Genomic DNA, 16,042 nt, shown 5'->3' with positions numbered 1-16,042 from the left:
AATCAAGAATACCAATTTGTTGATGAAGACTTCGTTAAACAGTTATTAACGTTTAAAGTTCCGACCGTACTGAATTTTTTTCTCGAAAATGCACAAGATTTCGGGGGTATGTCTATTGACTAAAAATGATTGTAATTAACCCCTGCAACCGAAAATAATTTTTTTTAAACGATTCAAAATTTTTTTTTTCGCCGAAAAATTTGGCCACCTATTCCTCGTCGATTTTTCTTAAAAATTCGTTTTTCATTTTTAGTAATTTTGTTTGACACTCTATAGAAAAGTTGTCTAATACTTTTTTGTAGGTACCTATGAGCTCTACTTCAGAAAAAAGTTTCATTGAAATATATTCACAATTGTAGGAGTTCTGGCTGTTTGAAAATTGGACCATTTTTATGGGGTTTTTCTCATTTTGCGGGGTCAAGGATCAACTTTTCGAATATTTTTGCGATTTGTACATATTCTCCACTAAAATACGCGTAGTTTGCTTTTTTAAACATTAAAATCGACCAATCCGTTCAGAAGTTATGATGTTTTAAAGATACGCATGGAATTTCAGTGAAACATATCGACGCTATGGTCAGAAATTAAATTTTCGGTAATGAATTTTTTTCTCGAAACTGAATAGGATTTCGGGGGTATGTTTGTTGACCAAAAATGCTTGCAATTGACTCCTGCAACTAAAAATAATTTTTCCAAGACGATGCGAAAGTCTTTTTTTTCACCCAAAACTTTCAACACTTACTCGAATTTTTTTCTCGAATGTGGATAGGATTTCGGAAGTATATGTATTCACCAAAAATGATTGTAATTGACCCTCACAACCAAAAATAATTTTTCCAGAACGATTTGAAATTTTTGAATTTAATTGTTAATAACTTTTTAACGAAGCCTCCATCGACAAATTGGTATTCTTGATTTTCGTCTTATTTTGGCCTCTAGAATCCTCTATTAAAATTTTTCCCAGGGGTGGCCGAACACCCTGTATATGTATAAACATACATGGTAGATACATTTGTCTCAAGACAATAGATGTCACGCGTCTGTTTACCTGCGTACATATTAACGTAGATCGCGTACTACCTTATCGATTTTCAGTTATTCTTAACAGCTAGTACAAACATTTGCGTCTGTTACCCTAGTAAAACTAATTACAAACATGCTTTTATCTTTAATGACATATGCTATAGTAATAGAGTTCTTTTGAATGATAGCTCTATCTTTTTGAAGAATCACTTTCAAAATTGCATCTCAACTCTCTAACATACAGAATGCTTTTAATTACTACAATTTTTCCATTACTTAGATTTCCAACTAGGTTTCCTAGCCTATCAGCAACTACGAATTCTTTATCTTTCGCAAGACATATTTTTACAGGCTTTTTACGTTCTCTAATATTAGTAAGAATTTTTAAATCATTTATTAAATGATCAGTTGCACTCAAATCAAGTAATCTTTTTACACTTGCCATAACCGCTTGGCTTTCATTGGTTATGTATGACATGGATTATGCTGGTAAGGCAATTTGTTTCTCTGCTTCACCCATGTTTGCATGAAATGCAGATTTTCGATTCCAGCATTGACTTCGTTTTGTATCCTTGTTTACCGCAATGGTGACATTTGATGATAAATGTTAATTTCTGATAATTGTAAACGTTATTGGTTTTAGGTAGAGTATTATTATTCGTTGTATTAGCGTCCTTGATTTTTTATACTTAAAGTTACTTGTGAAGGCTGATGACGAGTTAAAAGTGTTGTCTTCTTTTTGGTTCTTTATCTTAAGTTCTTAATGTAATAATTTCACCTTAACAAATTTCAGGGTTAATTTTTCAATTTCAACTAATTATCAATTATAATATAAAAAGTAATACATTAATGGAGGAAGAACTTTAAACTTTCCAACAAGAATATGAATTAAAAAGAAGTTTCTCTTAAAAAGAAAGAGTTATGTTAAGTTAGTATTTCTCTTTTAATGTTTTACAATTATTTATACTTTTAAACTACCATTTACTGAAGGTGATCGACATCACGATCGAAAATATGTTTAATGAATATCAAATTTGTAAAGACTACAATAGTTTTCATAATTTGCTACACGTAAGGAATTATTCTAATCGTTATTAAAATCTCTTGGATAAGTAATTGTTGTATTAATGTTTCAAACATAATCACACGGTAAAACTTCTTGTTTGTAAAAAATTGACAAATTTAGCAAAAACAGAATATATTTCACAGAACAACTTATAATTTTTGTATAAAATGATTCCCCTTTACATTGTTCTAGAATTTAATATATTGTTTTAAATATGCAAGAAGAAATATGCATTGATATGTTAATTTGTTTTTAACAAGTTCTTGAGAAACATCGCTAATTTATCTTGTAGTGGAAAAGTTTACTATATTTGTGTAAGTTTTAACTTAAAAGTGGAAGGCATGGATATGGAAATCACCTTTGGAATCGGACTATGCAGAAATTGCAATACTCATATAGCACTATAAAAGTTTCATAGGTTTCTTCAGAGTGGACTTCCGGTTTTGAAATATTTTAATTTAAACTTTGTTTGTATCTCATAACTTCATTATATGAAACAACTACCTACGAAGATCTTATGAGGACAGCGGTAAAGTAGGTACTTGTTTACTACGACGTTGGCCTGAATTTGGAATTCAGAAAACGAATAAAACTGTTTTTCTTTTCTTATTGTTATCTTCTTCCATCTTTTAATTCTTGTTTCTTTAATCTTTACCGTGTTAAATGTACTTACTGTATACTATCTTATACAAATTTTAAAGTTAAATTTGCCTTTATAATACAATATATTATTTTAATCACTTCTCTATAAGTATTTTTATATGTATGTTCCGAAAAAACATTTTTCTGTGTTAACCATTTTTTTTAAATATAATAATACGTCGTATTATAAATGCATTTTTAACTTTAAAATTTGTTTCAGATAATATAATAAAAAAATATGTTTTCACTGTAAAAATTAGAAAATAAAAATAAAAAATAAAAGATAACAATTCTTTTTGTTAGAATTGAATTAATAGATCGTAATATAATTTGTCAATTCGAGTTTTTTTTTATTACCATATAACATAAATTTAATATTCATTGTTCATAGATAATTTCATTCTACAGGCTATACTCTACTATAATATTGTAAATTTTGTTGTTATTTCTATGTTATTTACATTTTGTTTTATACATTTATATCGGAAGAATTCAAACTTCTTTAGTATATAAATTTAAAAAATAATACAACAACATTGTTTTTAAAAATTTTTATATTACAATTTGTAGTTAACCCGAAATTGACCAACTTTTATCTAAAACATTTTTTCGTCAGTCCATTGAAAGTGTCCATAAAATCGTGTTGACGGTTGCGTGCCACACCACGAATAGTAAAATAATACAAGCATGGTGTTTTATAAAACTTAATCATACACTACGTTTTTAAATTAAAATCTAGTAATTAGAAATGCACTACTACTTCATAAAAGTGATTTTTTTTGTTTAAATAATATTTATATTAATAATAAGAAAGAATATAGAAAACTTATATTTTATAATAATATTACCATTTATCGTTTATTGCTTTTTTTCAAAGTAATGATTATATGTAAAAATATTAAACTATGTTCTTAGCATATCTCTTTTTCATAACATACGTAAAACAACTTTTTGTTTATTTTTTGAACAGTCCGACATTTCTCAAGTTTTTTACCATGTGGTGCAACGTATTTGTTTATAATAGTACCGCGGCTCACATGTTATTAATGCGAAAATTTTAAAAAGCTGATCGACTAGAATCGTCGCATATTATGTAAATTAATAAAAGTATGCATATTTGACGGCAACTTGTATGTGTGAGAAGTATCATTCAATACATTTTTATTAAGAACAGTTCAGATGAACTTTGATTTGTAACAGATATTTTAATGTCATTTTGTATTATTTAAATTTAACTATGGAAAAATGTAAGATTTTGTAACGATTTAAAATGTGATAAGTTACTTAAAAATTAGAAAAATCACTAAAGTAATTTGAGTTATATTTATTAAAAACTGTTACATAAACTATGAACAAAATAATACAAGATAATATTTAGTGACTTTATTATTATTGCTTATTTTCAATTAATTTACTGATTCTTACTTCAGTAGTTAGTTAACGCTATTCTCATTGTTGAGCTGAATTTATGTTTTATAGCAAACAATATTGAAAGTCCACTTTTAGCCAAATAAATTGTAAATGAAAGTAACAATTTTATTTCTTTTACATTTAGAGTGGGATATTTCTTCTTCAATTTTTAATCAAAATTTACATAAATTATTCTAGTTATCTTTAGACTTTATTTCCAAACTTTTGTCCGTTGATAGTTCAATTGTTCTAATACAATTCAATTATTTGATTGACATTTTTTATAGGATTTATTATCAGTGTATTATCCAAAAGACATGTATCCTAAATGAATATAGTCTTCTAAATATTTTATACATTTTGTTAAAATATTTATAACATGTATATAACTTTTGACAATTGTCAATAAAATCAAAAATGGCAATACTATAAGTATCATCCTACCTTAGAAGATTTCAGATTGTGAACATAAAATGTTTAAGTATAATTGTTAATCTATGCTTACATTGTTTTACAGTAGTCGCAATTCCAATACTGTTCACTTTATATTCCGTATTTTTGTCGTAACATATTTATAAAGCTTTCAAGGATCTATGTATACTTATATAATATTTTTTTTTGTCATTTAGGCCCATAAAATACTGATGTATAATTCTGATTTTGGTCATTAAAGTCTGAAACATCTTGCATAAATCTCTCTATACTTCATACATTGAAAAAGAAATACTGAAAGCACAATGTCAAATTCAAACGTTCGCAAGCAATGCAAATTGTATGACGTTCCATTTCAAACTTCACATTTCCATTCTTAATAGTATGCAAAAATGGTTACGTAATCGGGTTGCTTGTATAAATCCTTGAAACTTTTAGCGAACTTCAAGACAGTGCTACTCTTTAGAGATATTTCCGTCCAAAAATTACCATATGTATTACACCACAATGTACAAAGTTATTGAAGCATAAACAGAAGTATATGCGACTGCGAAATTTGTGTAAAATTCTAGATTTATTGCACACTAATTTAGCAAATAGTGTTTTGCATGTAACTCTCTTATTTTGAAGTTTCAAACCCGAAACAAATTATGCAATTTATTGGAGACATGATTGCGCTCTTAGGGTTAAAATGCTAAAGATGTAGTTGTGTCACCAGTAATACATTCCATTTAATTGTTAATTTATACATTGAAAGACATTCTTATCGAATACAATCTTCTTTTAATCCAATACAAGGTATTTTATAAGTTCATTAAATATATTACTTTCTCTATAATAAAATCTAACAATACTAATATGTGAACGATACATAAATGTTTCATTGTATAGTATGCTAATTTAACATTACCATAATCAAATATTTAAAAAGAAAACTGTTTCGTTTGTTTGATTATGTTTAAAAAATATATTTGTATCGTATAAGACTTCATTTTTTTTAATTATATTTTAGATGTAGGACGTGCAAATTATCTGAAACAGGTTTTAATTAAATTTAGACTATCAAATATAGCTATCACGAGAAATTCAGTAAAATCAATAAGGTTTACAAAGATATTCATCCTCCAGTAATTGCGAGAGTATTTGCTAACGATATCACCATCGTATGCAAAGGGAAGTTATTTAACTCTGCTCGTGAAACTGTATAATTAGCATTAGATAAATTACATAAATGTATGGGGTATGTGTAATGACCAAAAATGATTGTAATTGACTCCCGCAACCGAAAATAATTTTTTCAGAACGATTTGAAATTTTTTTTTTTCGCCGAAAAATTTAGGCATCTACCCCCTGTCGATTTTTCTTAAAAATTCATTTTTCATTTTTAATAATTTTGTTTGGTGCCCTATAGAAAAGTTGTCTAACACTTTTTTGTAGGTACCTATGAGCTCTACTTCAGAAAAAAGTTTCATTGAAATATATTCACAATTGTAGGAGTTCTGGCTGTTTGAAAATTGGATCATTTTTATGGGGTTTTTCTCATTTTGCGAGGTCAAGGACCAACTTTTCGAATATTTTTGCGATTTGTACATATTCTCCATCAAAATACGCGTAGTTTGCTTTTTTAAACATTAAAATCGTCCAATCCGTTCAGAAGTTATGATGTTTTAAAGATACGCATCAAATTTCAGTGAAACAAATCGACGCTATGGGCAGACATGAAATTTTCGGTGATGAATTTTTTTCTCGAAAGTGGTTAGGAATTCGGTGGTATGTCTGTTGACCAAAAATGATTACAATTGACCTCTGCAACCGAAAACAATTTTTTCAAAACAATTTGAAATTTTTTAATTTTGTCGAAAAATTTTAGACATTCTCGAATTTTTTTCTCAAAAGTGGATAGGATTTCGAGGGTATGTCTAATGACCAAAAATGATTGTAATTGACTCCCGCAGCCGAAAATAATTTTTCCAGAATGATTTGAAATTTTCGAATTTAATTGTTAATAACTTTTTAACGAAGCCTCCATCAATAAATTGATACACTTGATTTTCGTTTTATTTTGGCCTCTAGAATCTCCTATTAAAATTTTTCCCAGGTGTAGCGAACACCCTGTATATACAATGTTAATTCATTCTAAGTTAAATTATGCGTTTACAATACGTAATTTAGATAAATCAACAACATTAAAGAAGTTTGAAATAATTCATAATGCAGGACATATGTAGTCGCGAGATCCTTTTATACAAATTGTATTGGTAGTCGTTTAATTCAAGTTAGCAAATCATCGTTGGTTTATAGAAGAGAATTATTTACCACAAAGTATGTATAAGAGCATCCATTTTTATCAATATTATCATCTACAGTGATCACATCCTAACATTTCAATTTAAAGTTATCTATAAATCTGTCACTAATACTCTCCACTGCAGAGTCAGCAACTATTTTAATCAACTAAAATATGGTCTAGCATGGAAAAATTTAGTACTCACAGAGCATTTCCATGGATACTGAAAAACCCAGCTATCGACCTATCATTTCAAATTAATTGGAGAAAAAAAATTATCTTCCAACGAGTAGAATTTCCTATTTCTAACACTGTGTCACAAAAATCCCAACTTCTGATATATCTTCTAGAAATAATACTCTAAATGTGCAATCACAGTCCATTAAATAATATTACACCAGCTGAAACGTATGTATTCTTTGTAGTTCTAAAATTCATCGATAAATATCACAATCTTTTCCAATTCCGTTTCAATTGTCAAAAGAAGTCAGGACATTAAAAATAACATTCCTATAAATATATTCATACAGAAACTATATAATTAGATAATTAACTCAAGTAAAACAATTTGTTAATTGGATTCCCTACGTGATTGATCTTGCAGTCAAACTTATATCGACGTCAAACTCAGATTACCATTTTGTACGCAACACACCTTCTGATACTGACAAGTACCTACATACATTGGATTATTATATGTATAGACACAAAATAAAATCTAATGTAGAGAACATATAAAGCAAATCTATTACTATACAGGGTGTTCGGCTAACCTTGGGAAACATTTTAAAGGGAGATTCTAGAGGCCAAAATAAGACAAAAATCAAGAATATCAATTTCTTGACTGAGGTTTCGTTAAAATGTTATTAAAAAATTTCAAACTATTCTGAAAAAATTATTTTTGGTTACGGGTTAATTACAATCATTTTTGGTGAATGCACATACCCCTAAAATCCTACCCACTTTCGAGAAAAAAATTCGAGTATGTACTGAAATTTTTAGACGAAATAAAAAAATTTCAAATCATATTAAAAGAATCATATTTAGTTACAGAGGTAAATTACAAGCATTTTTGGTGAATAGACATACCCCGAAATCCTACGCACTTTCGAGAAAAAAATTCTTTACCGAAAATCTAATGTGAGGCCAGATATACTTCCCTGAAATTTCATACGTATCTTTAAAATGTCATAACTCCGGAACGAATTGGAGGATTTTAATTTTCCAAAATACAAACAACGCGTATTTTAGTCGAGAATATTTAGAAATTCTAATAATATTGAAAAAGTTGTTGCTTAACACCGTGAAGTGAGAGAAACCTCATAAAAATGGCCCAATCTTCAAACGTCCATAACTTCTACAATAGTGAATGTATCTCAATGAAATTTAGTATAGAAGTAGAGCTCATGGATACCTAAAAAAAAAGTACTAAACAAAATTTCCGTAGGACGTCAAACAAATTTATTAAAAATGAAAAACGAATTTTTAAGAAAAATCAATAGGGGGTAGGTGCCTAAATTTTTCGGTGAAAAAAAAAATTTCAAATCGTTCTGGAAAAATTATTTTCGATTGCGGGGGTTAATTTCAATCATTTTTGATGAATAGACCTACCCTCGAAACCCTACCCACTTTCTAGAAAAAAATTTAGTACGGGCGGAACTTTAAACGTTAATAAGTTTTTAATGAAGCCTTCAGCAACAAATTAGTACTCTTGAATTTCGTCTTATTTTGGCATCTAGAATCTCTCATTAAAATTTTTCCCAGGGGTGGCCGAACACCATGTATTAACCTATCTACTATGTATAATATAACTTTTACAATATGAATACTTGTACTGATTTCAAATGGAAGCAACACATTGTTGTAATAAGAATAAGATCAAGAAATTACAAAATTGATTCGATGCTTACGATATACGTTTAATAATAAATCACATGATTATAAGAATAATTTTATTGAATTACTTAGATCAACTTAGAATATAGGAATGGTCAACGATAATTGAAATTTGATTTGTTGTATATATTGTTTTTGTGTAATAATTTATGTTGGAATAAATGCACTCACTTCTTTCTGTTAATATATTTATTATAACAATGATAAGAATAACATATAAAGGTTTTAAAATGTACACATGTTTTCTCGTATGGGGGTCCCTCGCAACTGTTTGCCACGCCACGTCGGCAACGGCTTTTTTCACGCCAGACGTTCGATTGTTTATCGATCGTCCACGAGACGATGCCAACCTATGGGAGTCACTCGTCAATATATAGTTACCAACCATCATTCTCCCTCTACGAGTGACAATGATAGCATTATATCTTAGTAATTACATTTTTATATCTAGCAAATTAATCTCATGCAATGACCAGCTGAGTTTTTCACGTGTTACAGCTTTAGTTAAGAAATCCGCAATCATATGTTTCGTGTCCACATGTTTAATCTCGAGCTCTCCTTTCTCTAATTCGTCTCGCACAAAATGGAATTTTAAGTTAACGTGTCTAGTTTCACTCGAAGAGCGATTATTACCTATGCAATCGATAGCTGCTCTATTATCGCAAAGTAGAGTTATGGGACTACGATAAAACATTTGGAGACTCATTTCAGTTAAGATATTCTTAACCCAATTAATATCTTTCACCGTCTCGGGGCATACGAACAATTCAACGACACATGTCGAAAGGCCAACGCTTTTTTGTTTGTTAGATCGCCACGTAAGTAGAGAATCACCAATTAATATCGCTCCCCCTGAGAAGGATTTTCCTCCTTCCCCGTTACCCTAACTCGCGTCTGCATAGCCCTTTAAAACGCCATGAGTTGTACCGTAAAACAGCGGTTTATCTTTCGTACCACATAGATATCGCAACACTTTCTTAACTAATACAAGATGTCTCTTCTCAAGTCGACTATTGTATTGTGATAAATATGATACAACGAACGCAATGTCTGGCCTAGTTCGACTTGACAGATATAACAATTCTCCAATTAACTCCTGATACATTCCTTGTTCAATACTATCTTTTGTTGGTTCGAATGCTTTGTCTTCCCCTGGCACTATGGGTGTAGTAACTATATTACAGTCGTTCATATTGTGCTTAACCAATAATTTTTCGTTGTACTTTGCTTGCGACAGTCCGATTCCTGTTTTAAAACGTTCAATTTTTATGTTTAAAAAGACATTCGTATCCGTCGTTTCAGTGATCTCATACGATTCCTTGAGTCGTGATACTATAGAGTTGCATACCCCTTTATTATTATAAAAAATTGTAAAATCGTCGACGTATATGGCCATAACAATATCGTCGTTATCTTGTCTTAAGAAAAATATGCAGTTCTCTGACATTAGTTGTTTGAATCCTATCCCTAGAAGAGTGTTCTTAAAATTAATATACCAATTCCTTCCTGATTGTGGGAGTCCGTAGATGCTCCTTTTTAGTTTTAAGACTTCCCCTTCACCATGCCCTTTTTCAAATTCTGGGAGTAGACTAAGATATACCGTTTCTTTGATGTCCCCATGCAAATAGGCGGCCTTTACGTCGAACAGTCGAAAATGCCAATTTAGCTTTACAGCTACACACATCATTAAACGCCATGCCTCTATTGGTATCATCGGCGAATAGGACTCATTATAATCTCGATATTTAATTTGATTATAACCAGTGGCTACTAATCGTGCTTTAAACCGGATATTCTGTTTGTCATTATTTTTTAAGGTGAATACCCATTTACTTTTGACAATTCTTTCGTTACTTGTCTTGTTAACCACCTCCTATACGGAACGTTTCTCTATTGAATCTATTTCGTTTAACATCGCTCTTTCCCACTTATACCAATCTAAGCTTTGTGTTGCTTCGAAATAATTGACCGGTATTTTAATTTCTTCAATTGAATTTACCTGATTTCGGTTTCTGATTCTTTCCGACCTACGTAAGTTCTCTTGTTCATCCTTTCTCCGTTCCTCAATTCTACGTAAATTACTTTTGAATTCGATTACCTCTCGCGTCGACCCTTTAGGTCTATCTCTCGTCCCTGACACGTTTACGTTTCCGCAATCTGTTCCGCGATCTAATCTATCTGTGCTAAACTCTTCTATATCTTGGCCGGAATTGTTTTCCGCAATTTCATTAACATCCGCGTACTCATCTGTTGTTTCTTCCCTATCCAAGCCGATTTCTGTTTCATCATTCGGCACTACCCTACCTTATTCGTAATTATATATTTCTTTATAGTTTCCCCTTTCCAAAAATTTTTTACCTAAATCTAATTCATTAAACTTAACGGACCTTTCTTCTATGACTTGCTTAATCTCCGGATCATAAATCCTGTATCCCCGCCTGTCCCTAGAGGAACCTATTATTATTCGAACTTTATCAGGCAATTCCTAATTTATTGCGTTTCTGTTTCGGTATATGGAAATACGCAACACAACCAAAGATTCTTAAATAACTAATATTAGGTCTCATCTTAAAAAATAATTCGAACGGTGTTCTAGATTTGTTTTTCCAAGGCGTGATGTTGCTGACGTGACTACTGTACGCTGCTGCCTCCGCCCAAAATTCAGTTGGTAGTTCACTATCGTGCAATAAAATTTTTGCACGCTCAAGAATTGTTCTATTTGACTTTCGGCCTTCCCATTGCTTTCGAGGTTGTAGGGGATTGTTTTCTCATGTAAGATCCCGTTTATTTCCAGAAAATGATCTACTTCCCTGTTCACAAATTCGCGGCCATTATCGGTTCGTATTCGTTTAATTTTTGTACCAATTAAATTTTCGTATTTCTCTTTAAATAACCTGAATATATCTAATACTTCACTTTTGTATTTTATAAAGTATGTAAAGTACATACCGGAATAATCGTCTACGAAAATCATCATATATCGTGATCCACTCAGCGAAGGAATCGGCATTGGCCCACAAATATCTGCATGCAGTAACTCTAACGGCGATTTACTTTGATTTCGCGTGATTATTTTATGCGGTTTCCAATTTAATTTTCCAAGATTACAGCTATCGCAAACAAAGTTTTCATCGAAAGGAAGCTTACGAATACCTTCGACCATTTCTTCCTCATACATTTTTGTTAAATACTCATTATTAACGTGCCCTAGACACTTACACCAAATTCTAAAGCTATTATTTGTCGTTCTCTCTACATTATATGACAATGGTTCCGATTTCATATCAACGCAAGCGTTTGCTAAAAATTTTACGCGTTTATCGTTCAGTTCGCCACATATAACCTGATTACCTTGTTGATCATATACGGTGATCATATTCCCTTTTTGTACAATAGTATAGCCTTTCGACATGAATGTCGTGGTCGATAGTAATTTTTCTCTAAGTTTTGGAACGTAAAGAACATCATTCATGATTATTGTGACGTCTTTGTTCGCATCCTGCCGTACTTTCATTTTGACGGTGCCGACACCCTCATATCTTAATTCAGAGTTCTCTCCAGCTTGACTGAGTTCTCCAATCTGAAAATCTATGCCAATAAACCATTTTAATTCATTGACCATATGGTTAGACGCACCGCTATCGAATAACCACGAATTGTTTACGCATTGTACATTACCTTCGCTCGCAGAATCGACTATATTAAACGCATATACCTTATCATGGTCGTCATCGCCTCTCATAATATTATTGGCTGACCCCTTCTTAACGTATTCGTTCCTCTTCGTGTTGACCATATATGTACCTTGGTTTTCCCCTGTTCTGGTTGTGTTCGTGTTGTCTTGCATGCTTCTCGTTCCTTCGATACCAGCATGATTTGGCCATATGTCTCATTCGTCCGCACTCATAACAACCCTTCGAATTTGAATAGGCCGCCCCCTCTGTGTCCTTTCGGTAACTGTCTCTTCGCATCACTTCATTCTCTCTTTCTTTCAATACCTCCTGAATTTCTTCTATTGTTTTATCACGTTGCGTTTTCAAAATTTCACGCATATCTTTATACTGGTTGTTAATACCTCTAACCGTATAATAGGCGAGTTCGCGTGGCGTTACCTGTAGTTCGAGCGAAGCACATTTTGTCGCGATGCCATGTGCTCGAGCAATGTAATCACTCACTGTTTCTTTGTCTCCCATGCGTAGATACTTTAAATCGTTTTCGGCGTCGATTCTTTAATCTTCCGCCATTCCTGCGTCGGCATTTTTTATTTTCCCCCATAATTGTCGTGCGTCCTTTTCCGTTGCGAATTGCAGAGCTTGCTCGTCAGACAAATGTAACCGAATGTATGCTACTACCTGCTGATTTTTCGATTCCCATTCGGTTCTCTCTTTTTGTGTCGCTGATCCCTCTGGCTTGTCTTGCTGAAGCACGCCATCCAGCTTCTTTAGGCAAAGAATGGCTTCCATTTTCATAGCCCACACAAGGTAATTTGAACCCGTTAACAACGGAATACACGGCAACGATTTTTCCATATTCCTTTCCTTTAACAAGACTTCCGTATGATCCAACCACGCTGTGCTACCAAGATTGTTGGAATAAATGCACTCACTTCTTTCTGTTAATATATTTATTATAACAATGATAAGAATAACATATAAAGGTCTTAAAATGTACACGTGCTTTCTCGCATGGGAGTCCCTCACAACTGTTTACCACACCAAATCGGTAACGGCTTTTTTCGCACTAGACGTTCGATTGTTTATCGATCGTCCACGAGACGATGCCAACCTATGAGAGTCACTCGTCAATATATAGTTACCAACCATCAATTTATATTTTACTATATCATGACTAATAGCCTTGTAGTTAATGGAGCTACTTTATTATTATTGCTAACCAACTCAACGCTCAAAAAAATCTCAGTGAAAGAATGAAAAGTTTCTACCATTTTCTGATTTCAAGCCCTTTTTTTTAATTTCGTCCGTGTCTATAATTTGTCTTCCAAAGAAATAAACACTGATTTAGCAAATAGGTAGTCATGCAAAAGCAAAAGTCAGTGTTTTAAAATCCATTACGCAACGTTTTCGCAATAAAATTAACAACAACACAGTCGTTCGATCTAGTAATTCACTAATTTCGCGATTACTTCGTCGTTACGATTCCCATTGCTAATCAAATTATCTCGGTCATTTATTCTTGCCATCGTTACAGATAATAATTCATCGACCCTTCTCTCAGCTAGTGGCCATTACGGGATCACTGGTTCGGGTATAGACTAAAAGTTTGCATGATTAATAACTTTTTAATCAGAAGGTAACAAGGATTTCTCTAACCGTGACTGATTTTGAACGCTCATGATATAACTCAGTTGACATAACGTGTTAAGTAGTACATTTATGCATGTAATAGTAGCTTTTAGTTGTCAGTTTCGACTAAACGGTTAAAATTAAATATATAGATTTATTAAAGATAAGAGAAATAATAGCTAAATAGCCTATTTTGTGAGTTGGAAGGATGTCTATATTATACGAAATATTTTATTGAAATATGTTAAACCATTTTCAAATTACGTTGTAACAATTATACAGACAGACAAAATTCTATAAATGGCTGATCTAGGCTAGATACTATACAATAAAAATGATAGAATTATAAACAAAGTTATGATATTATTTATACAATATAAATAGTTCGATCACCCGATGTCGTTTGGAGTAGGATATATTATTTAAACACAAAGAGTATTTTAATACTTTCTGTTATAGAAAGTTTTTCATTTTAAGGGCTGGTCTCTACTACTACTTACCCTCTTAAAGTATTAATGATAGAAAGAGTCAGATTGATATCTGGGCCATTATCGATTATATCGAAAATTTATACTCAACATAAAAGTTTCTAAATCCAATATTCAACAAATACTTTTATAAGTGCTTCTGCTGTGAAAGCAAGTATAAGAGAGATATCGTGCATTTTGTAGTTGACGACAGAGAGACATACACACAGGCACAATTAAGTTTTATTTATAATTGTTTCGTATTTGGCCCCATTGAGTACAGATGTGATAATAAATAACCTATTCTGTTCCCTGACGAATGTAGAACAGAATGGTTAAACAGAAGATTTAATCAAAATCAGTTCAATAGATTTTAAGTTAACTCGGAACGAACAGACAAAAATTTTTTAAATATTGAATTAAGTTTAGATACTCTACAAACTATACTTCTAAACTGAATTTGCTTAAAAGTTTTACAATTACAAAGTTAGAATTTTATTTATACAGGTTGTTCTGTGAGCAAAAGGTGATTCCTCATGAAAATATAAGTAAAAAATGTGGAATAAAATTTGTTTGTGTAATGCTTTATTTTTGAAATAATTTCATTTGAAAATTTGTCGAATATGCGTGCGATTGAATTATGATTTAGCTGGCATGTCTATTCATTACTATTTTTACTTGCATTAATGTGGAACTTTCAAATTCGATTTTCTCAAAAATGAAGCTTTATATGGAAAAACTTTATTCTTTCGTTTCAACTAATTTTTTTCATTAAAAATCAGTCCCAGTCTAGTTATATCATAAGTGACGGAACACTCCATGTAAAAAATAAGAGGCAGCCGTTTTGAATATTTATACTTTGGTTCTACTTCAGCAAAATATATTAAGGTATCTCAGAGAATATCGTGCAATTAAAAAGTTTAATTTATTAAATACCAAAATTATTTTACCTGTCACTAGCTTTTAATCCAAGCGATGAAAAGTAAAGTTTGTTGGTTGTGAGAGAAATACAAAATATACCGTTTCGTCTCATGTACAACTCTCTATACGTTTTCTTTTTCAGATTATATTAAATCCTAAATTTCCTTTTGTATCGTGTTTGCTAAGTGTTTGGTCTCAATTCTGCTTATTATGGAGACTATTTAAACATCTATTAACAGTTTAGCTACTAACCGGCGAAGAATTTATTATACTATGAAATATATAAACAACTTTTAAGTGATATTTTATAATTTTTAAATATTATCTGTCAGTGGACTGCTATACGACATTTAAAAAAAACTTTTGTTATGTACATTATTATTATATTAAATTTCAGTTTTGGCAAGATGACGTAAATACATTGTCTTTTTTTGGAAAAGTTGAGGGTGTACCGTCTTGCCCTATTCTGACTCTCACCAACCAGACTGTCATTTCATAATTCATCAACTTCTATATAATACAAAAATTATAAACAAAATTGTATAATATCATAAATACATATGGTACGTTTAAGGCATAATTTGTTAAAAAAGCC

At 31.3% G+C, this 16,042-nt stretch overlaps 1 protein-coding gene across 1 annotated transcript; it reads right to left on the bottom strand.

The window, feature by feature from the left end:
* Positions 1 to 9,639: 9,639 nt before the first annotated feature.
* Positions 9,640 to 12,949, bottom strand: LOC143341213 (uncharacterized). Its single transcript, XM_076763945.1, has 5 exons — positions 12,561 to 12,949; positions 11,706 to 12,394; positions 11,115 to 11,210; positions 10,756 to 11,060; positions 9,640 to 10,629 (listed from the first exon to the last, which is right to left on the bottom strand). The coding sequence occupies exons 1-5, from the start codon at positions 12,947 to 12,949 to the stop codon at positions 9,640 to 9,642; spliced, it is 2,469 nt and encodes an 822-aa protein (XP_076620060.1).
* Positions 12,950 to 16,042: the final 3,093 nt, after the last annotated feature.

The sequence above is a fragment of the Colletes latitarsis genome, chromosome 4 (genome assembly GCF_051014445.1).
Source record: "Colletes latitarsis isolate SP2378_abdomen chromosome 4, iyColLati1, whole genome shotgun sequence".
Lineage (NCBI taxonomy): Eukaryota > Metazoa > Arthropoda > Insecta > Hymenoptera > Colletidae > Colletes > Colletes latitarsis.
The sequence above is the reverse complement of the archived record's forward strand: the minus strand, read 5'-3'. Positions and strand labels throughout refer to the sequence as shown.

Bases quoted from the DNA above. Each gene is read 5' to 3' on its own strand.
- LOC143341213 (XM_076763945.1), bottom strand. From the start codon at position 12,949: ATGGGAGACAAAGAAACAGTGAGTGATTACATTGCTCGAGCACATGGC. The intron at 12,395-12,560 runs GTACATATATGG...GTTATTCGATAG, and splicing joins CAGAACAGGGGAAAACCAAG to CGGTGCGTCTAACCATATGG. The intron at 10,630-10,755 runs GTAAATTCAATT...CGTTCCGTATAG, and splicing joins GAATCAGAAACCGAAATCAG to GAGGTGGTTAACAAGACAAG.